Below are 24581 nucleotides of genomic sequence, written 5' to 3'. Positions count from 1 at the left end.
GGTTTAAAGACTCGTACACTTTTGAACCATATTTGCTCTTATGTAATCTGAAACATAAAATCTTATTGACTCGTTTCAGAATAAGCAGTCATGTATTAGAAATTGAGAAGGGTAGACATACCCAACCCAAAATACCTTTAGAAGACAGAATCTGTAAGCAATGTTCCCAGATCAAAATTGAAAATGAAGAACATTTCTTCATGGAATGTCTTAGGTACCAAACAGAAAGATAAAAGCTATTTAATAATATCAATATTCCAGAAGAATTGAAAAGTGATGACCAGATATTTAAATATATTATGAGTTCAAGAGAAGATGTACTAATAAGACAAGTTGGTGAATACTTATACAAAATATTTGAAATCAGAAATAACAATAACTGACATTTTACTTTTACTTTAGTTTTATATGTATTGTACTTTATTACTAACATTTTATTGCTGTTCAACCAATGGAAATTATTGCTAAGGATGCAATAAATTCATTATTATTATTATATTATTATTATTATAACAATGGAAACCAGAACGTTCCTGGAGTACGGACTCAAATGCCAGCAGTTTTCTTCAATTTTCACGCTCGAGCTTGAAATTATTCATTATCTGACACTCTTTATGAGTTCTATGATATCAGTGGTGAATAGGTTTGGCCATTTTTAGTGTATATTTACAATAATGCAGCAAATCTACAATGTTTTACTATTCAAAACTGTTTTTCGCGTCTCGAGTTGAAGATTTGATTGAGTACGACTCATTGGGACCGCCGCCAAATCAAGTGCGTTCGTACTAGGACATTCATACTCGCAGTTATCGTTCAAAAGATAATGATGGTGCGAAATATGTCTGTTTTTTTTTTGTTTTTTTTTAAGAAAATGCTTTGTCACAGACTAATAGTCTATTAAAAGTGCCAAGTATGGAATAATTAGGAAACAAAAAAACAAACCTGCGTAGAAATCGGAAGAATAGGTTTTTTGATTATCGGATACGCATTTCAATGGACTCGATTACAGACAATGCATGCCTTGCGCAAATTTCACGTGGTAATTACGTAAACATTGACTCTCCAGTTTGTGCGAACTTGTCCCTATATACTCAGGCTTTTGAAATATATACGCTAAATTACGGTTCTGAATGAGACAATAAACAAACTCTTCTTGCTACCCAGTGGCGGATCCAAACGCATGACCATTCATATGATCTGGATTACGCATAGCTTCTCTGCGATTTACGCTCCCTAATTTTAAGCGAAGCTCCCCCCCCCAATACATATACATTTTTCTGGATCCGCCACTGTGGCTACCTTACAACTTTACATTGTAGCTAATAAATGTATACCAAATTTTGCCAAATTTAATAATGAAAATAACTTGAAGTTCATATCATTACTAAGTGATGAGAAAATGTCAATTCCTTTAGCGCAATATTTAAAAAAAACTGTTTTAATATAAGACAGCAGCACCTACATAAACTAAGCCAGTAACACATTCCTTGTATACAAATTTTTATCATTTTTGTTTTATTTTTGTTTCTTTACTTTTTATGTAGTTATTTTTCTTCTACTAATATCTGATTTGTAAACCTTGTCATCCCCTCCGGGGCCGGGAAGATGTGTGTTTGGGGTGGAGTTTTTTTTGACCTCTAAAATTTTCCATCCTATAAAAACGATTTTATTTTTAATGAAGTCAAAAAAATCTTGAAGTATTTGAAGTTCGTTTTTTTCTATCCAATCATGGACAGAAATAACCGAAAAGGGAAAAAAACAGAAAAATTGTTTGGTTCAAGTGTAAGTCTGTGCGTCAAATGAGGTGCATTTGTAAAATCTTTTTACACCCACCTGACAACCAACTGCTATGCAATACTACTGTCCGATTATCAATTTGTATTTAATGGTGAATGTAGTCTGACGCCATGACCAATATTTATCAATTAAGTTTCAGTGGGGTGGGGGGTGGGGGTTGGTTGGTGGAAAAAACTAAAGGAATTGAGTTTTTTATCCGACATAGATCTTTTGACGTCGTCTCTAAGGGGGTAGCCATCTTGAACTATGATCAGCTGCCAGTGTACGCACTCCCTATGAGCGCGGGGGGGGGGGGGTATCGGCTGGTATCGGCAGTGTACGAAATGCTTAATGTTCTACTTCCGCAGCCTAATCGCAGGTTTTTCGAAAAACGTCGAAAAAACACAAGAATTTAGTAGAAATGTCCCTGTTTTGGGCGGATTATTGATAGAGAATAATGTCTTTATTACAAAAATGCTGAAAAACCGTGAGTTTTTGCCTTAGTTATTTTTTTTTATTGGCGAAAAACTGCGAACTCGGCAAACTTGGTTGCACAACTTCCCTTTATCATATACACCCAGCGACACCGATGCCAGCTGACTGTGGAAATAACCGACAGCGAAACCAAGCGAGCTACATAACTGCATCTAACTGCAAATTGGCTGCCCCAATACTTCTGAGACTTGCTGTAAAGAAATATTCATTAGAATGTGAGAAATATTTGTTTTTTGTCCTCAACACCCAGAATATCAGACCTTCTTAAAATAGGGCCTTCTGAACTTTACTGCCGTTTATAACCTCCGAATCACGGGACTATCACGTGACAACCCATGGTCACCATGACCGTGTTTCGAAAGTCGCGTCATCGAGAGTGTTATACTGCGAAGGAGGAAATACGTTTCGTTAAAGACATTGGGGTAAAAATACTGTAATAACGACTACACACAATCAGTTTGTTGTTCTTCGAGTTGACCAAGCTGGCTGGAAACCAACACAATTAAAAGAATTTAACGGTAAGAACCAATTTAGCAAGCGGCGACGGTGAAAAAAATCGACGGGACTCGGGACACAGTAACTGGCTATGTTGGTGTTTATTGTTTACGTTTCTGTAGATTTTGGTTTCGCTGTCTTGCAAATGTTATGGACGGTACATTTCTTTCATGGTAAGGTGCGCCATCACCCGAAAAACAAAAACAAAAAAGAAACACACCAACAGCGCCAGTTGCTATGTAAACGACACAAAGGTAGTGACGTCACAAAGCTAGCTTAAGCCAACTTAAAAGCTAGCTGAATGTTTAGCTATGCTCTGACCATACAAGTTCTTTCATACTCTCCTGCATAAAGACTTGTTTTCTATAGAGCCCACTGCACTCACTATAATTGGCCATTGAGAATCAGAAAAAAATAACACAAACTGGATTAAATATGTAAAAAATATTCTTGATAAATGTGAACTTGGAAATTAGGAAGAAACCTACAACGGTGAAAATAGAAAACAACTAAGAAAGGAATTACAATCACTGCTGACAGATCCATATAAACAGACTTGGAAAAATCAAATTAGAAATACCGAAAGTACAACAAGGTAACAAATTAAGAACATATAGTATTTTTTTTTAAAAATTTGAAATGGAAAATTACTTGAAAATAATTACTAATTTTACTCAAAGGCAATGTCTGTTCAAATTTCGTTTGAGCAATCACAATTTAGGAATTGAATTAGCCAGAAGAACAACGCCAAAACACAACTGGAGAAGAGATTATGTACAAGGTGTAATGAAAATGAGATAGATGATGAAAAACACCTTATTTTGAAATGCACACACTTCAATAAAGAGAGAGAGGTATTATCACATACAAAGAAATTCTTAGCGCTGTTAGCAAACTAAAAAACAATAAATCAGCTGCTGATGACAGCATTGCCAATGAAATGTTGAAAACCAAAAATAAGTTAATGATAAGATGTTTACAGAAACTTTTCAACTGTATTCTAGATAGTGGAAAATTTCCTGCAACCTGGAAATCTACGATTCTTGTTCCACTACACAAATCAGGTGACAAATTAAATCTTGGTAATTATAGAGCTATTGCATTAACAAGTTGTCTCTCAAAACTATTTACTGGCATAATGAATCAAAGATTGACCACATACTTGGAAGAAAATAAATTATTTACCGACATGCAGTTTGGCTTTAGGAAAGACAGGAGAACGACAGACGCAATTTTCCTGTTAAAAACAGCAGTTGAAAAAACAATTTATAATAAAAATAAAAGCAGCAGTTCTGGAAAACGGTTATACACATGTTTTGTTGACTTTAGAAAGGCTTTCGACAGCATTTGGAGGGATGCACTCTTTCTCAAGTTACATAACAGTGGTATCACCGGGAACTTTTATGAAATAATAAAATCTATGTATAAGGATATTAAATATAAAATTAAATTGTCAGAGGGTATAACTGATGGATTTCAGTCTACCTGTGGAGTTAAGCAAGGCTGCAATTTATCACCAACTTTATTTAACATTTTTCTGAACGATCTGCCAGAATTATTTGGGGATCAAATTGATAAACCAGTTCTAATGGGCGAGAAACCTATAAATTGCATCCAATATGCAGATGACCTTGCACTTATTTCAGAAACGGAAGACGGCCTACAAAGCTGTCTGAACAAATTAAATGACTATTGTATAAATTGGAATTTAGAAGTAAACGTAAAGAAAACTAAAGTCATGGTATTTAATTGCAGCAACAGACTGATTAAAAACATGAATTTTAAAATCAACAACCAAGACATAACAGCTGTTAGCGAGTTTTGCTATTTAGGGGCAATATTTACTCCAAATGGGAAATTTAAAACAAACTTATCTATGTTAAAAAATAAATCAATGAAGGCTCTTTTCAGCATCAGACAAACAGTCTTAAACCACAAAATAATCTCACCAGCACTTAGTTTGAAAATTTTCGACCAATTAATTTCACCTATACTCATGTATGGTGCAGAAATCTGGGCCAATGAAATCACAACTGACAGTAACAGTTTAGAGCAAGTTTGCAGTCATTTTTACAGGTTTATCCTAGGAGTGAGTAAAATGACGCCAATTAGTGGTTTGAAAGCAGAACTTGGTAGGTTACCAGTAAAATTAAAAATTAATTTGGCACAAATTAAATACTGCCATAGACTATATAGTCTGCCAGATAATCACATTTTAAAATTAGCCCTGGATGAAATGATAAAAATTAATTCAAACTGGGTAAGGAATATTAATGCTACACTGGGACATGATCTAATTAAAATAAAAAATGATCACAATATGGAAAATTGGAATCAAATATTAAAAGAAGTAAAACTCAGACTATCTGAGATTTATATTCAAAGATGGAGAGAAGAACTAAATTTCAGTGAAACCAATGAAAATAGGGGAACAAAACTGAGAACATACAAACTATTCAAAGTAAGTTATAATATGGAAAATTATTTGCAAAACATTTAAAATTTCAGCCTCAGGAAAATGCTTTCAAAATTCCATCTGAGTGACCACAACTTAGAAATAGAATTAGGTAGAAGAACAAAGCCCAAAATAGAATTAGAAAATAGACACTGTAATAAATGTAACACTAAAGCATTAGGAGATGAAAAACATTTCCTGCTATTTTGTACTGGCTATATAGAACAAAGAAAAAAACTGTTTGATGAGTGTTCAATAAATATTTACACAATGGATGTGAATTCCATATTTAAAAAGATTATGGAGAATAATATAGCTTTAGCAAAATACTTAAAGAGCCCAATTTTTAAAACCACAGAAAGTAATTAATTTATTTTTAGCTCCGCTGTCGACTTTGTCGAGCGGAGCTTATCATATGAGTGATTGTCCGTCGTCGTCGTCCGTTGTCGTCCGTGTCAATGTTTTACTTTTTCGACTTCTTCTTGAAAACTACAAGCCTGAATGCTTTGATACTTGGTGTATATGTACCTTGGGTAGACCTCTCTTAGGTTTGTTCATTTCATGTTGATATCTTCAATTCTCTAATTTTGGTGAATATTTTTGTCATTTTTGGTAAAAAGTGATATTTTCGACTTCTTGTTAAAAACCGCAAGTGCAATTGCTTTGATATTTCATATATAGGTACTACATGTGGACCTCTCTCAGATTTGTTCATTTTGTAATGATATCTTTAATTCTCTAATTTTGGTGAATATTTTTGTCATTTTTGGTAAAAAGTGATATTTTCGACTTCTTGTTAAAAACCGCAAGTGCAATTGCTTTGATATTACATATATAGGTACTACATGTGGACCTCTCTCAGATTTGTTCATTTTGTAATGATATCTTTAATTCTCTAATTTTGGTGAATATTTTTGTCATTTTTGGTAAAAAGTGATATTTTCGACTTCTTATTAAAAACCGCAAGTGCAATTGCTTTGATATTACATATATAGGTACTACATGTGGACCTCTCTCAGAATTGTTCATTTTGTAATGATATCTTTAATTCTCTAATTTTGGTGAATATTTTTATCATTTTTGGTAAAAAGTGATATTTTCGACTTCTTGTTAAAAACCGCAAGTCCAATTGCTTTGATACTACATATATAGGTACTACATGTGGACCTCTCTCAGATTTGTTCATTTTGTGATGATATCTTCAATTCTCTAATTTTGGTGAATATTTTTGTAATTTTTGGTAAAAAGTGATATTTTCGACTTCTTGTTAAAAACCACAAGTTCGATTGCTTTGATATTACATATATAGGTACTACATGTGGAACTCTTTCAGATTTGTTCATTTTGTGATGATGTCTTCAATTCTCTAATTTTCGTGAATATTTTTGTAATTTTTGGTAAAAAGTTATATTTTTGACTTCTTGTTAAAAACCAATAGTTCAATTGCTTTGATATTACATATTTAGATACTACATGTAGACCTTTCTCAGATTTGTTCATTTCGTGATGATATCTTGGATTCTATAATTTTGGTGAATATTTTTGTCATATTTGGTAAAAAGTGATATTTTCGACTTCTTGTTAAAAACCAAAAGTTCAATTGCTTTGATACTACATATATAGGTACTACATGTGGACCTCTCTCAGATTTGTTCATTTTGTGATGATATCTTCAATTCTCTAATTTTGGTGAATATTTTTGTAATTTTTGGTAAAAAGTGATATTTTCGACTTCTTGTTAAAAACCACAAGTCCGATTGCTTTGATATTACATATATAGGTACTACATGTGGAACTCTTTCAGATTTGTTCATTTTGTGATGATGTCTTCAATTCTCTAATTTTCGTGAATATTTTTGTAATTTTTGGTAAAAAGTGATATTTTTGACTTCTTGTTAAAAACCAATAGTTCAATTGCTTTGATATTACATATATAGATACTACATGTAGACCTTTCTCAGATTTGTTCATTTCATGATGATATCTTCAATTCTCTAATTTTGGTGAATATTTTAGTCATTTTTGGTAGAAAGTGATATTTTCGACTTCTTGTTAAAAACTGTAAGTCCGTTTGCTTTGATACTATACATATTGTTCATTTTCTGATGATGTCTTCAGTTCTTTAATTGAAATGTGCATTTCTAACAGCGGAGCTATCTTAGCCGATAGGCTGCTTGTTTCTTTTATTTTACTAACATTTTATTTTTATCTCTTATGTATTGTATGTATTTATGTTCCTTACCATACAAAAACCCTCTGAAGGTTTTTTAGTAGTGTAATAAAGTTATTATTATTATTCCGGGAGTGCAATGAAGACATTGAAAATTCAAATAATAACACGTACATCTTCTCTAAAATCAACAGTGAAAATAACAGTATACCTCTGTAAAAATGTTTAAACAACACAATATTTAAGCCCAAATAATTAATCACTTCACCTATGGGAGGGGGGTTGGTGGGACTAAATTACTACAATGTAGTTCATTATTTAGATCAGTTTTTGTTTTAATTGTATTCATTGATGTAAATGTTTTTAACATTTATTTTTTAACTCAGTCTTTATTTTATTCTTATTTTCTATTATTGTATTTTCTAGTATTGTATTGTATTGTATTGTATTTAGAATTGTCCTAGTCTTGTAATACTTACCATACTGAACCCACTGATGGTTTGGTAGTGTAATAAAGTTATTATTATTATTAATCATATTTTCATATCTTTCATACATCAGTTACCCCATGTCCTTTATTTTGTTGTTTCACAGGTTCATCAACCAAGATGCAAGTTCAACAAGTACCGTCCTCTGTGGTAACAACACAAGTTATCCAATCTGAGATCACTACACAGAACCAACAACAGAATGGAGATAGACCACGATTTGCTCATAAAACTGCTAAGGCATTTGGAATTTGTCAGATAATATTTGGTGGATTGGCTATGATATTTGGTTTTGTTGCTATATCACTGAACAATGTCATGGCGAATGGTGGTGTACCCATATGGTGTGGTGCCTTGGTAAGTATACTACGGTAGTTCGCATTTCACAACAAAAATAGATGACAAAATTTGCTGGTGTTTGAAATTTTTTATTTTTGTTAAGCTTAATCAGTCCCCGTTCGGACGTAGTCCGAAAACAGGGACTTATGGTTTGCCCTGTGTGCGTCCGTGCATCTGTGCGTTTGTGCGTCTGTGCGTCTGTGATCACCTGTATCTCGAACATGCATGGACCGATTAAGTTCAAACTTCACTCATACATCACACATTATATGGGACATATGCACATGCATTTTTTTCATGATCTTATTAACGATAGCCGAATAGCGGCCATTCCGGAGCCGGATCTCAGTTATGTATGGACTGATCTTGTTCAAATTTGGTACATACATTAAACATAATAGGACCTTGATGCACGTAATTTTTTTTTTTTTTTTGGATCGGGTTTGAAATGGCCGACTGGCGTCCATTTTGTTTTAAAGTATTCAGTTCTGGATCCGCATCTGAGACATGCCTGGATTGATCGAGTTCAAACTTCACACACACAAGGTACATCATGTCACAAATATGTATGTGCATTTGTTTCATGATCTCATTAACGATAGCCAAATGGCGGCCGCTTTAAGGCCGAAAATGCATTGAATTCGCACATTTTCACCATTCCGGACCCGGATCTCAGTTATGCATGGACGGATTTTGTTCAAATTTGGTACATACATTAAACATAATAGGACCTTGATGCACGTCATTTTTTTTTTCGGATCAAGTTCGAAATGGTCGACTGGTGGCTATTTTGTTTTAAAGAATTTCGTTTTGGATCCGTATTCGAGACATGTTTGGATTGATCAAGTTCAAACTTCACACACACATGGTACATCATGTCACAAATAGATATGTGCATTTGTTTCATGATCCGCTTAACAATAGCTGAATGATGGCCATTTTAAGGCCGTAAATGCATCAAAATCACATATTTTCACAATTCCGGAACCAGATCTCAGTCATGCATGGATGGATTTTGTTCAGATTTAGTACAATGTGTTGTACATATGTAGGTGCATTTCGGATCAGACCACTGAAAGTGGTCTGAGATTATGGTCATGATCTGCTTTGAATGTATATGTCACTCAAATATGAATGGAACGGGGACGTGTCATTGACAATGACTTGTTTTAGTTATATACCACTTTGCTCTATCAGAAGTGTTTGCTCTATCAGTAGATGTTTCTAGGGTCAAAATTAGTAATATTTTAATGATTCATTACAATCTTTGGTTTATATTCACTTTTATTGGAGATTTGCTTCTAATAAAACAAATAATATATAATATACAGTACCATGTGTGTCATAATGTTAAAAGTAATTAAAGCTATGTTTTTGAAAATAAATTTAACTAAGGCATAAAGAAACAAAATTTGCGAAAACATTTTTATTGCCAAAAAAATCGTAGTTATATCAGAAATTTTAGTTATTGTATTTTGTTTTGCTTTGAATGAATATAACACAATTTACATATTTCAGGACACATGGTTTTTGGAAAAATAATAGCCTGAGTTTATTCTGGGCATCATATTGTTTTGTAATCTACATTGCAAAACATTTGCATGAGCTGTACTGTCAATGCGCTGGCTACTCATGGGTGATTTAGCTAAAATGTTCTGTCATCATTGGTATATGGTTTTCCGTATCCGGGACATTTAAATTCTTCATAATTCGTTAGGGAGGCACCCTAATTCCAGTATTTTCCTGTATTCCATTCCAGAAACTGCTAAGCAACATCAATACAGTCCAATTCAGAATTTGATAATGTTATCAGACCAGCATATACCCCATCATGTGTATTTTTGTGGCTTGTATAAACTATTTCTGATTTAGGAGTTAGGTTAGTTATGTTTTGTTATAATGATTTTTATGCATGTTCACAAAACTGTTTTCCCTTTTGTATTCCAACTTGCACACCCTTTGATAATGGTATGATCCGCTGCATTGAAATCTTACAACAAAGTTGAAAATTCATACAGCTGAGCGGTTAGCTGGTTTAATTGTTTTGTATTGTAGATTTATGGAACATTATGGTGCCTGGTGTGATGACTGAATTTAAATTAAATTGCCAGCAACAATTCCTTTATATATGTCTGATTGTACTGGTTGTCTGTCACTAAATATTTTGGCAAAAACTGCTATCTTAGTTTGAGTTTATAGTGTTACGTTTGTCTGTTATACATACAATATCTTGTGCCTACAGTATTTTTAGGGTAGAACCGAGGAAAATTGATATGTAATTGAGACATTCTCTAAAAGTTGCTACTTATAAGCAATCATTAAATCATTAAATATACTTGTAATAACCTTATTATTATACTTCTTTTCCTTCCAATGATACATCATGGAGAATGCCGAAATCTAAAAAATTTAGAACAGAATCAGTGAACTTCTTTGTATGGTCAAACTCCGGTCAAACTCAGCCATGTTTGTTTTTTTATTAGAGGATGCTTACGCGCGTAATCATTCCATATTTAGAATTCGCATTTCCTAATATGATAGGATAAAAATACCACAAAATTACGGCACTCTGTAACTTATGGCATTACGGTGACTGATCTATAATAATTATTTAATAATTCCAAAGTATGTAAATTATCTTTTATTTTGCATTCCTTGTTTACATATACAATGTATTGTAGTAGGGTTATATTTAGCATGTGATTAATGTAAGTTTTTTTTTTTTTTCATATTTCAGTTCATAGTTACTGGAATTATTGGTGTTGTATCATCAGTTCAGAAGACCACTGGAATAGTAAGTGTTAACAATATCCTTAGCAACTATGATCGTGCCCATAGCAACCAGTTCAAAGCATGATTTTTTTTAAGCTTCTTGACATGCTTCTCAAACATTCTAATATGTGTTCCTAGCAACCAGACACATTCATAGCAACCAAACTAAATATACATTGGTAGACCAAGTAAAATAAGGATCTTCCTGTTGCCTAGCAACTGTGACCAGCTCCAAACCTACCTAATATATATCCAGTTGATGAATATACACCTGTAGCTCATATTTTGTACTGTACAGTGTACATCAGTTTTCTTGTGTTTCATCGTATCCATAGTTTTTACTTTAAACAAGGGAATAGGGGCACAGCGCCCTCATACCATGGCCATGTGCCCCTTTACCCTGGGGAGCAGACCTTCTGGCAACCATAAAATTCTGATTGACCAGGGATAACATGTGGCCACAGTCTTCAACTGTGACTCGTCTTAATAGTAATTTTGGCACCAAGAAAGCCATAGAATGCTCCATTTTAACTTTCGCAGTTTTTTTCTAGAACAACCCCTGCTATAAGTAAACCAACTGATTTTAGTTTTTAGTACATGCACAATAGTTTTGTAAGTACTTCTTATCCTTTTCACCATCAGTTCTCTCTTTTCTTCACAAATTGAAAAAATAGTCCTGTTTATAGTCTACACTTTTCTTCAGAAGATTGGGGCAAAAATAAAAACTGAAAATAGACTCAAATTTTTCCAGTTGGCTCCAAAATTAGAGTTCATTCCCAGAATATTAAGAAAAACAAGCAGACAAAGGGTGAGAAAGTCTGGTGGTGAAAAAATTTAGGTGCTTCCTACCTCAAAACATAATGATGATTTTTCCACTACTGTATTTGCTCTATGTGTATGTGCTTACCCAAATGACAGTGCTTTGACTATAGTCTAAATATGTCATACATGTACATGTATGTTAATAATCAGGTATATACAACTGTTGGTTTACATGCATTCTATTAGAGCAAATATGACTGTTTCCAATAAAAATAATCACAGAAAATCTGAAATAATCACCAAAATGGCACTTTTAGATTAAAATGTGATCACATCTAATAAATAAAGCCTAAGAACTTTGACAAAATATGTGTTTGCATATTTTTTTCTTTTGAGATTACAGTAATGGATTACGGCCCATATACATTAGGGAGTATTAGTACTTGTATCAGGGTCCATAGTGTTGGGTTTTTTGTTGTCTGCAAAGTCTGAGTTGTCTTTAGATTACAGGAAAATGAAAAAAATATTTGAAAAGTCTTTAAATTTCTTCATAGTTATTAATTCATTTTAGAAAGGCCTGTTTTATCCAGGGAACTACCACATCCTCAGAACTTTGATGAGTTTTGGTGATGGTGTTGGCCTGAATTAAGGGTCCTGGAAAAATGCAAGAAAGTTTGGGAAAAGGTTCTGGAAAAGTCTTGGTAATCATTTGGCTCTTAGTGCTATGGACCCTGTCTATGACGTTTGGTGAAAAAATTCACTCATTTAGCCTACAAACTTAAACAATTTAAGAAACCAATTAATGAATTAGTTTCCAATTAAAAAAAAGCTTCAGATTTCACAGACTAATGAGATTGTATTGATGTTGGAAGAGGTCGCATGGAAGTGTTACAGGTTTTATATTTTTATTTGCACATTTTTGGGTTAAAAATAAAATTTGATGAAATCAAAGTTTGCACATGATGAGCTAATGTTGAGCAACTATTGTAATTTTCTCTGTTCATGCTGTATTATGCCAAGGCTGCTATATAATTTACAAGAATCAGAATTTGTGACTTTGTCTGGTAATCACATGCAGGCACATACATATCTATAACTTACCACCTCATATTCAATGCCCTATTCTGATTCGACAAGATTGCAGTCGCATGGAATGAAATAAATCTCAATATACCACTTAATTCAAATCACACTACTATTCCCCTCAATTACATCACAAGGACGAGGCAAGCAAATTAAATTACGTAAATAAATGCCATCACATAGCTGGTGAGTTCGCAGAGGGGAGTACGTCTGAACATCAAAATGCAATATTTCAAAAAACCAAGCAAAGACAGGTTCAGCAAACTTATTACGGTACATCCGGACAATTCCTGACAACAAAATTTTTTCTAAAAGCTTTCTTTGATTGCTGTATTATAATAGGTGATAGTGTTACCCAGTATACATAGTATAAGGGCGGTGTTCATCAGGCTGCGCATTTGTGACATAAAGTTTGACCAGGACACGACTTGCACTAATTACCGCCGGTGACTCCTTTGATACTTTCCAGTCATCTAATAAAATACCTAATTAAAGCTTGATATCGTCTCAGTTTGTACTCGCTGATCTGCGCAACAGTCAAAATTGCTATCTTTGTTTTTCGAGACCCATATATGTGTAGCATGTCGACTATTGCCCTTTAAGTCAAACTAATTGGTCAGAAAATAATGAGTTCGGTCTTATGAGGTTTGAATTATAAATAGCAGGCTTTTTTCATTGTAATTATTTGCCTTTTACAGATTGTTGCTTCTATGGTGATGAGCATAATTTCAGCAACATTCAGTGGAACAGTACTTCTCATTATAAGCAGCATTGCATGTGGTTTGGAAAGATACGAGTACTGCTATTATTATCATCAGTCATGTGACAATGGAGTGGTAAGAATTGAAGGGTCTTTCTCTCTATGCTTTCATTATTATAGCTTAATGTTGTAAGGATATGAAAATGAAAACAATAATCAGAATCTAAGTTTTAGAGTCCAAAATGTCACAAAAAATGGGTTTGCATATTTACACAGTTTTCTATATGGTCAAATTATTACTTTACATGGAATGACATTTTTACCTTGCCCGTACCATCAAAGATGGAAGGGAAAGGTATATTAATGGAAAAATTTTGTCCGGCGTTGTCGTTGTTGTTGTTGTTGTTGTCGTTGTAGTCGTCATCGTCGTTAATAATTGTTATTGTGTGCATAATAACTTTACTAATTCTATTCCAAACTTTATCAAACTTGGTCACCATATTCATCAGTATAAAGTCTTCCCTGAGTTTGAACAACAGATGTCCTGTATGAAAATATCATGCAAAAATTGAGAAAATCTGATAAAATATTTTGACTGTTTCTACTTGACTGATCACTGGTGATACACATCAAAGGTCACTGATCTCAGTGGAAATATGCATTGTTGTATGTGTTCAATGAAGCAAATGATTTATCTTGTAATAATATCCTTGGTAATGTATCTCAGAATCCCATACTGGGTTTCAAAACCAACTCATGGAGAGATTGCACAGTCTGATACACATTTGCAAACCTACCAATACAATCTTTACAGAAAACAAGATGTCAAAAAATCAATATAAGCACTCCTATGAACTGGGTGCCTAACTTTGATCAAGATCTGAAGCTAATAGAAAATCTGTTTAGTTCAAAGTTATCAAATCAAAAACAATACATAAAAAATACATTAAAAGCAAAACATTTCATCCACATTTTAAAAAGAAAATTATTCTAAAATATATGTATTCTGTATTTGACAAACAGTTCATTCGACAAATGAAAACTCACAGGAATATGTTTCAGCTATTAGAACAGAATGATAGAGTTTTTATAATACTAGTTTAAAAACGCACTTCAAAGATTGCAGTGTTTGAAGATGTAGATTCTCAGGAGGCAACAGTACTGTTGACTTCTCCCTCCACTGGACACCAACTAACTATTTAAGTTGATTTGCATACAAAGCAGAGCTTGCAACATGATAGCTATTCACAAAGGGTGTTTTTTTTTACTTTTCATATAATACAGTAGTCACACAATGAGGCAGTTCATATTTGTCTTAGTGAATCATTAATTTTTGACAGACACCTGTACAAAATACTTGGACTAAAGCCAGCTAAAATTTTCTGTTATCTTGCATGTTTTATGAATCTATTTACATCTAAATGCAGCACTTTTTTTTGCAATGAGACATTTGTTTTTATACTAAAATATCTGAATTACTTTGAATAAAGCTGGAAATTATGTCCCTTAAAATAATTAAACAAATAAGGCACCAATGTTTTTGTAAGATATTTACATCTTTTAAGGACATTCGGTAGACTGATTCCCCACTGTTGGTTCAACCCCAAAACTTGTTTGTGTTCAAAATTAATTATGACAATGCATATTTATATTGAAACAAACTATGATAAAGGGAATTATATTATATAACAAAGGGCAAGGTCACCAGAGTTCAACTATGTTTTCATATTATTGATTTTAATTGGGAGGTAACCTACAATTATTGGGGGGATACTACAATTTTGACCTACTGCAAAATTGTAGGTTATCTCCCATAATGCATTGCAATATATAACTAGTTATATGCTCAGTGTGAAATTGTAGGTTATCTCCCATAATGCATTGCAATATATAACTAGTTATATGCTCAGTGTGAAATTGTAGGTTATCTCCCATAATGCATTGCAATATATAACTAGTTATATGCTCAGTGTGAAATTGTAGGTTATCTCCCATAATGCATTGCAATATATAACTAGTTATATGCTCAGTGTGAAATTGTAGGTTATCTCCCATAATGCATTCCACATCTTATGGCAACTGATAGTTGTATTACCACAACAAATTCCTTTCAGGCATGGCAGATATTAACAGAGTGTGGGTGACATTCCTTTCAGGCATGGCAGATGTTAACAGAGTGTGGGTGACATTCCTTTCAGGCATGGCAGATGTTAACAGAGTGTGGGTGACAATCCTTTCAGGCATGGCAGATGTCAACAGAGTGTGGGTGACATTCCTTTCAGGCATGGCAGATGTTAACAGAGTGTGGGTGACAATCCATTCAGGCATGGCAGATGTTAACAGAGTGTGGGTGACAATCCTTTCAGGCATGGCAAATGTTAACAGAGTGTGGGTGACAATCCTTTCAGGCATGGCAGATGTTAACATAGTGTGGGTGACAATTCTTTCAGGCATGGCAGATGTTAACAGAGTGTGGGTGACAATCCTTTCAGGCATGGCAGATGTTAACAGAGTGTGGGTGACATTCCTTTCAGGCATGGCAGATGTTAACAGAGTGTGGGTGACATTCCTTTCAGGCATGGCAGATGTTAACAGAGTGTGGGTGACAATCCTTTCAGGCATGGCAGATGTTAACAGAGTGTGGGTGACAATCCTTTCAGGCATGGCAGATGTTAACAGAGTGTGGGTGACAATCCTTTCAGGCATGGCAGATGTTAACAGAGTGTGGGTGACAATCCTTTCAGGCATGGCAGATGTTAACAGAGTGTGGGTGACATTTCTGCAGGCATGGCAGATGTTAACAGAGTGTGGGTGACATTCCTTTCAGGCATGGCAGATGTTAACAGAGTGTGGGTGACAATCCTTTCAGGCATGGCAGATGTTAACAGAGTGTGGGTGACAATCCTTTCAGGCATGGCAGATGTTAACAGAGTGTGGGTGACAATCCTTTCAGGCATGGCAGATGTTAACAGAGTGTGGGTGACAATCCTTTCAGGCATGGCAGATGTTAACAGAGTGTGGGTGACATTCCTTTCAGGCATGGCAGATGTTAACAGAGTGTGGGTGACAATCCTTTCAGGCATGGCAGATGTTAACAGAGTGTGGGTGACAATCCTTTCAGGCATGGCAGATGTTAACAGAGTGTGGGTGACAATCCTTTCAGGCATGGCAGATGTTAACAGAATGTGGGTGACATTCCTTTCAGGCATGGCAGATGTTAACAGAGTGTGGGTGACATTCCTTTCAGGCATGGCAGATGTTAACAGAGTGTGGGTGACAATCCTTTCAGGCATGGCATATGTTAACAGAGTGTGGGTGACAATCCTTTCAGGCATGGCAGATGTTAACAGAGTGTGGGTGACAATCCTTTCAGGCATGGCAGATGTTAACAGAGTGTGGGTGACATTCCTTTCAGGCATGGCAGATGTTAACAGAGTGTGGGTGACAATCCTTTCAGGCATGGCAGATGTTAACAGAGTGTGGGTGACAATCCTTTCAGGCATGGCAGATGTTAACAGAGTGTGGGTGACAATCCTTTCAGGCATGGCAGATGTTAACAGAGTGTGGGTGACAATCCTTTCAGGCATGGCAGATATTAACAGAGTGTGGGTGACAATCCTTTCAGGCATGGCAGATGTTAACAGAGTGTGGGTGACAATCCTTTCAGGCATGGCAGATATTAACAGAGTGTGGGTGACAATCGTTTCAGGCATGGCATATGTTAACAGAGTGTGGGTGACAATCCTTTCAGGCATGGCATATGTTAACAGAGTGTGGGTGACAATCCTTTCAGGCATGGCAGATGTTAACAGAGTGTGGGTGACAATCCTTTCAGGCATGGCAGATGTTAACAGAGTGTGGGTGACAATCCTTTCAGGCATGGCAGATATTAACAGAGTGTGGGTGACAATCCTTTCAGGCATGGCAGATGTTAACAGAGTGTGGGTGACAATCCTTTCAGGCATGGCAGATATTAACAGAGTGTGGGTGACAATCCTTTCAGGCATGGCATATGTTAACAGAGTGTGGGTGACAATCCTTTCAGGCATGGCATATGTTAACAGAGTGTGGGTGACATTCCTTGTAGGCATGGAAGATGTTAACAGAGTGTGGGTGACAATCCTTTCAGGCATGGCAGATGTTAACAGAGTGTGGGTGACAATCCTTTCAGGCATGGCAGATGTTAACAGAATGTGGGTGACATTCCTTTCAGGCATGGCAGATGTTAACAGAGTGTGGGTGACAGTACTTTCAGGCATGGCAGATGTTAACAGAGTGTGGGTGACAATCCTTTCAGGCATGGCAGATGTTAACAGAATGTGGGTGACATTCCTTTCAGGCATGGCAGATGTTAACAGAGTGTGGGTGACAGTACTTTCAGGCATGGCAGATGTTAACAGAGTGTGGGTGACAATACTTTCAGGCATGGCAGATGTTAACAGAGTGTGGGTGACAATCCTTTCAGGCATGGCAGATGATAACAGAATGTGGGTGACATTCCTTTCAGGCATGGCAGATGTTAACAGAGTGTGGGTGACAGTACTTTCAGGCATGGCAGATGTTAACAGAGTGTGGGTGACAATACTTTCAGGCATGGCAGATGTTAACAGAGTGTGGGTGACATTCCTTTCAGGCATGGCAGATGTTAACAGAGTGTGGGTGACAATACTTTCAGGCATGGCAGATGTTAACAGAGTGTGGGTGACAATCCTTTCAGGCATGGCATATGTTAACAGAGTGTGGGTGACAATACTTTCAGGCATGGCAGATGTTAACAGAGTGTGGGTGACATTCCTTTCAGGCATGGCAGATGTTAACAGAGTGTGGGTGACATTCCTTTCAGGCATGGCAGATGTTAACAGAGTGTGGGTGACATTCCTTTCAGGCATGGCAGATGTTAACAGAGTGTGGGTGACATTCCTTTCAGGCATGGCAGATGTTAACAGAGTGTGGGTGACAATCCTTTCAGGCATGGCATATGTTAACAGAGTGTGGGTGACAATCCTTTCAGGCATGGCAGATGTTAACAGAGTGTGGGTGACATTCCTTTCAGGCATGGCAGATGTTAACAGAGTGTGGGTGACAGTACTTTCAGGCATGGCAGATGTTAACAGAGTGTGGGTGACAGTACTTTCAGGCATGGCATATGTTAACAGAGTGTGGGTGACAGTACTTTCAGGCATGGCAGATGTTAACAGAGTGTGGGTGACAGTACTTTCAGGCATGGCAGATGTTAACAGAGTGTGGGTGACAGTACTTTCAGGCATGGCAGATGTTAACAGAGTGTGGGTGACAGTACTTTCAGGCATGGCAGATGTTAACAGAGTGTGGGTGATAATGCAGTGTACTACAATTCTCGACAGACATAATGTAATTCTATTTGCAAATGCATAACCCATCAGGCAACGAACGAGGGTAGGACAGAAATATAAAAAGTAAAAAAAAAATGACTAACATGCAACCTCGGAAGAAGTCAGTGGCATATTTAAAACAGCTTTTAAAAGGTAGCAGAGTGAGCATGTGTTGGTACAATAGGGTCAGGTAGAAGAACAACTGTAAAACATGTCTTTTTCGCGAGCATGTCTTTAGCGAATTTAGCGAGAGAACTGATTCGCTAATTTGAGATGTCGCTAATGACTTCATTATAAATTCAAAATGGCAAACGCTTGGGGATTTGTATACAGTAATCCGGAACATAAAGATATGGGGCGTTTCCTAATTACACTTGACAGTTTTTCTTTGTTTTTATGGAGGTGATAACTGTGCATTTGTTTTGGCACGTGACATACAAGTATTGTGAAAACAGGAAATGAACAATGACAAGAAAGATTCGCTAAATCAACATTTCGCTATTACGTCATTTTACCACAATTCGCTAAAATTGCATGTCACTTTTTCAACATGTTTTACAGTATATAATACAGTTGAGAAGTGGATTACCAGTTGAAAAAGATGATTTTTTGCCCCGCTGTTGACTTTGTCGAGTGTAACTTAACATATGAGTGATTGTCTGTCGTCTGTGTCAATGATTTACTTTTTTGACTTTTTCTTGAAAAATACAAGTCTGAATGCTTTGATACTTGGTGTATATGTACCTTGGGTAGACCTTTCTTAGATTTGTTAATTTCATGATGATATCTTCAATTCTCTAATTTTGATGAATATTTTTGTCATTTTTGGTAAAAGTGATATTTTCGACTTCTTGTTGAAAACCGCAAGTCTAATTGCTTTGATATTACATATTACATGTGGATCTTTATAGGTACTATATGTGAACCTCTGTCAGATTTGTTCATTTCATGGTGATATCTTCAATTATCTAATTTTGATGAATATTTTTGTAATTTCTTGAGTTCTTGTTGAAAACAGCAAGTCCGATTGCTTTGATACTATACATATTGTTCATTTTCTAATGATATCTTCTGTTCTTTAATTGCAATGTTCATTGCTAACAGTGGAGTTATCTCAGCCGACAGACTGCTTGTTTTTACAGATAAAATGAAGTGAAAATGAGATGGTACGTGTGTATCACCGAGTTAATATGATCATGACATTGTTCCCTCCCCAAATATATACTATAGCTAAAGATAATTTGTATGTTAGTTTTTCTTACTTATGCAGAACACTGAGCAAAGTTTCAGAAACTGATGAGAGTTAGTTGAAACATGATGGCCCTTTTATTTGAGGTGATTTTTTGATGCTGCGAGTTGGAAACACAAACAATTGGTGTACGGCAACTCTTCACATGTGGAATATTCAAAATCTAGCTGGTCCTGCCTTTGGGTTTGTTGTCGTCAGGTTGCGCATTATGCGCAAACACTATCAATTCGGGAATCAGGAATTGAGCACCCACCTAGACTAGTTTGCCACAGGTTCAATGACATGAAATATTCTTAACACTAGTTTTGAATGTTTGCAATCTTGTTTTATTTAATAATATTTTTAGTCCCCGTTCGGACGCAGTCCCAAAACGGGGACTTATGTTTTGAACTCTGTACGTTCGTGCGTGCGTCAGGACCTGTATCTTAGAAATGCCTAAACTAATCACAATCAAACTGCACACATACATCATACATGATATTATACATATGCACATCAATTTGTTTCACGATCAGATTCAAGATGGCCGAATGGCGGCCATTTTTTTTCTAAAAATCATCCAAATAAAGCATTTCTCGGCTGTTTACAGATGGATTTTGTTTGGTATATACGTTGGACATTATAGGACCTTGATGCACATTTTGTTTTCAGATAAGATTCAAAATGGTCGACTGGCGGCCATTTTGTTTTAATAAATGTGGTTCTAGTGCCATATCTCTGACTTGCTGTGACTGAATATGTTCAAATTTTAAATATTCATTATACATCATGTCATAGATATACAGATATATTGGTTTGACGATCCTATTTAAAATGGCCGAATATCAAATATCAAACATGGATGGATTTTGTTCAAACTTGGTACATACATTAGACATTACAGGTTCCTGATGCACGTTATTTTATTTTTTAGATCGGATTCAAAATGGCTGACTTAGCGACCATTTTTTTTTAATGAATGGGCTTCTAGAGCCATACCGGTATCTCTGACATGCTTTGACTGACTATGTTCAAATTTTATATATTCATTATACATGTACTCAATATGGCTGATTTTGTTTTAATTAATGCTGTTCCAGAGCAATATCTCTCAATACTTGTTTGACGATCAGATACAAATGTCAATCACTTAAATGTTATACAATCATCATAATCATATTTCTGACATGTTTATATTCCAGCTATATTACTATAAACAAAACTATATACATGTATCTTAAATTCAATACCTAACAGGGACTGTGCCATGCATGGCTTGTTGTTAATTAAATCCTTCTGTGGATGTTTATTTATTGCAGAGAAAACGACAAATAATTGATGGTATGGTTATATTACTATCTATTGTGGAAGCAATCATTGCTATTATAAACTCTGCGTTATGCTGTCGTGCTGTATGCTGTGGAAGATCACAAACTGTAAATTCACAACCCATGGTAATTATACATTCTAGTATGCTGCATATTTATCGGCAATGTTTCATGCTTACATAAGATGTTTCATCACACATTCTAGCACACTTCATGCTCAACCATGTATTCTATATTTTATTAGAGCATTCCTTCACACAAATTAATATTTGCAAAATCTGACTCAAGCATAGAAGCTTATAATTGGTATATGTTTAGATATCCAGTGATGTAAATTTTGGACAAGCATGATTGAAAGTTAATATTGTATTCAACCATGCACTTATGTCTCATCAAACACCCACCCCAACTTTTGTAGGATGTTTATTGGTAAACAACAATGATGTCATACTGTTTGCTTGCAAAAATTGATAATCACCTGTTGTAAAATAAAACAATCAATGTATTTTTTATTGTTGATATCTGTACAGATCATACTTCAACATTGGTATTTCACATCTGCATTGCGTTAAAAAATAATGTCAATGTCAGTATTTGGGAAATCCCAGAGTGTTCCATCAGTACCACACACTGCATTACCATTAGTTAATAACAAACCTAATTGACCTATATATGTTGCAGGTTGAATCATGCAGTAAAAAACTTAGCTTGCATATGGTGAATGAAAACTGCTTGATACTTTTTTTAAGAATATTCTTGACATGCCCACCCCTTTTTCTGCGTTGAGGTCATTATGCTCAGACAAATACAGTTACATGCACGACATGGATGTGACGCATTAACCCTAATCTTGCCAATTCTATGTACTTTTATATTGACTTGACCAGTTAAAGCAGGAGGATTGTCACCTGTGCATGTGCAGGAATTGAGTTCCAAGTGACGATAACAACACACGCTAAAAATGCAAAGGCATTGGGTAGACGCTTGTTTGCTATGACATGCTATGGCCATCTGACGCATGCGCAGGTGACGACTCCTTCGCTTTGAGGGTTAAAAGTGTTACTTTTCTTAATGGGACATGTGAATAAGGAGACAAAAATGATAACATGTTGCATGAGAGCTGTGTTGTATTTTGATTGTCACACTCGTGTTGCTTCTGCCTAGAAAACTGTTACCTACACGTATTATGTATACTGTATTGGGCTGTAAATAAGGCACTAAATAAAACATTAATATTCATAAAATGTACTGTTGACTTCATGAATCAGTGATTTTCAAACCCAATGAATATTTCTGAAATACCAAATGTGCTGTATCTGTATGTGATCATTTTATCATAAACATCCTATATCATTTATTTTTATTAATTGAGAACCTCAAAATCCAGGTGATATTTGTACTTGGTACATGTACATGTTCAAATTAAACTCCCACTCAAGAAACAAAATGATAATTCACTTATGATTCAAATACATGCAATACATTTACTTTTGGGAAATTTCAATCAAAAGCAACTTGCCTTGTAAGTCTTTAATTTCTTGTAGTGCCAGTATGGTCAATCATTTTTGCCCTGACATTGGTGCCATTAAAATGATAATACTGAGATTTTGTAATCTTATCTCACAAGAGAACTATTTGACTGTTGCTATAGTGATTGCATTGCACTTTGATTAGTTGGACATCTTTTCAATGAGTCAGTCAGCATATATGATGTACATTTTGTTTGCTTTTTAACTCTTGATTTAGATAAAATAAAAAGCAAATCACACTTTTAACATATTACAGATATAAAAAATGTAAAGTTGTTAAATTGGGTGTATGAATGTAGAATTTTAGCACTCATTTAACACTGTAATGTAGATATTCGATCTCTGCACATCCACAGTGAAGTCATCTGTGTTGGTGTTGATAGTCAACAATTACATGCATACAGGCAATTTTTCAATTGAAATTGCAAATAGGTAATTTTATATCATATTTGAGATTATTTTTGTTACTAATTCACTTCACTAAAAGGGAGATATATACAAATATAATCAATGGGAATAAAGATGAGACAAATATAAAGTTTGCTTATTAGATTGCCCATCCATCTACCTTGGATGTGATGTGGTCTGAATAATTATGTGAAGTAATACTGATGTTATGAACATTCTGTTTTATTTTTATAGATGTATTACATTCCAAACCCACAGACGAATGCTCCTTATCAGGTTCCCATGGCAACTGGAATGGTTCAACAAGCACAGCCGACTGTGATGATGTTACCTCCTGGAGTTCAGATTGTTGGTCCTTCACAAGGTGTGAATTGTGTTCAGCTACACTCATCTATGCTGATATCTAGACTATTGTATACACTCATCTATGCTCAGCTACACTGTCATCTATAGTATCTACACTCTATACCTTTATCTACACTTCTGTTTACACTGTCATCCGCATTAGCTGTTATCTACACTCATCTACATTGTCATCAATTCTGTCATTTACACTGACATCTATTCTGTTGTCTTCTCTACTTTGTCATCTACACATCTACTCTGTTGTCTACTATGTTATCTTCTGTCATCTACACTGTCATCTACACTGTCATCTATTCTGTTGTCTACCCTATCCACTGTCGTCTACACTGTCATCTATTCTGTTGTCTACCGTATCCACTGTTATCTACACTGTCATCTACTCTGTTGTCTACCCTATCCACTGTCATCTACACTGTCATCTATTCTGTTGTCTACCCTATCCACTGTTATCTACACTGTCATCTATTCTGTTGTCTACCCTATCCACTGTCATCTACACTATCATCTATTCTGTTGTCTACCCTTTCCACTGTCATCTATTCTGTCGTCTATTCTGTTGTCTACCTTATCTACTGTCATCTACACTGTCATCTATTCTGTTGTCTACCCTATCCACTGTCATCTACACTGTCATCTATTCTGTTGTCTACCATATCCACTGTCATCTACACTATCATCTATTCTGTTGTCTACACTGTCATCTACTCTGTTGTCTACCCTATCCACTGTCATCTACACTGTCATCTATTCTGTTGTCTACCCTATCCACTGTTATCTGCACTGTCATCTATTCTGTTGTCTACCCTATCCACTGTCATCTACACTGTCATCTATTC

General features: G+C 35.3%; 1 protein-coding gene across 1 annotated transcript in view; it reads left to right on the top strand.

The window, feature by feature from the left end:
- The first annotated feature begins 2604 nt into the window (after positions 1-2604).
- LOC146735763 (membrane-spanning 4-domains subfamily A member 8-like) overlaps positions 2605-24581 on the top strand; it is a 28385-nt gene continuing 6408 nt past the window's right edge. Inside the window, exons 1-6 of the mRNA XM_085506614.1 lie at positions 2605-2789; positions 7986-8236; positions 10956-11012; positions 13534-13671; positions 21434-21568; positions 23614-23743. Coding sequence (XP_085362740.1) covers positions 8000-8236; positions 10956-11012; positions 13534-13671; positions 21434-21568; positions 23614-23743 — 697 coding nt within the window. The 5' untranslated portion in view covers positions 2605-2789; positions 7986-7999. The remainder of the gene's footprint in view (positions 2790-7985; positions 8237-10955; positions 11013-13533; positions 13672-21433; positions 21569-23613; positions 23744-24581) is intronic.

Source organism: Saccoglossus kowalevskii, chromosome 12 (genome assembly GCF_978046115.1).
Source record: "Saccoglossus kowalevskii chromosome 12, keSacKowa6.1, whole genome shotgun sequence".
In the NCBI taxonomy this organism is placed as follows: domain Eukaryota; kingdom Metazoa; phylum Hemichordata; class Enteropneusta; family Harrimaniidae; genus Saccoglossus; species Saccoglossus kowalevskii.
The sequence above is the reverse complement of the archived record's forward strand: the minus strand, read 5'-3'. Positions and strand labels throughout refer to the sequence as shown.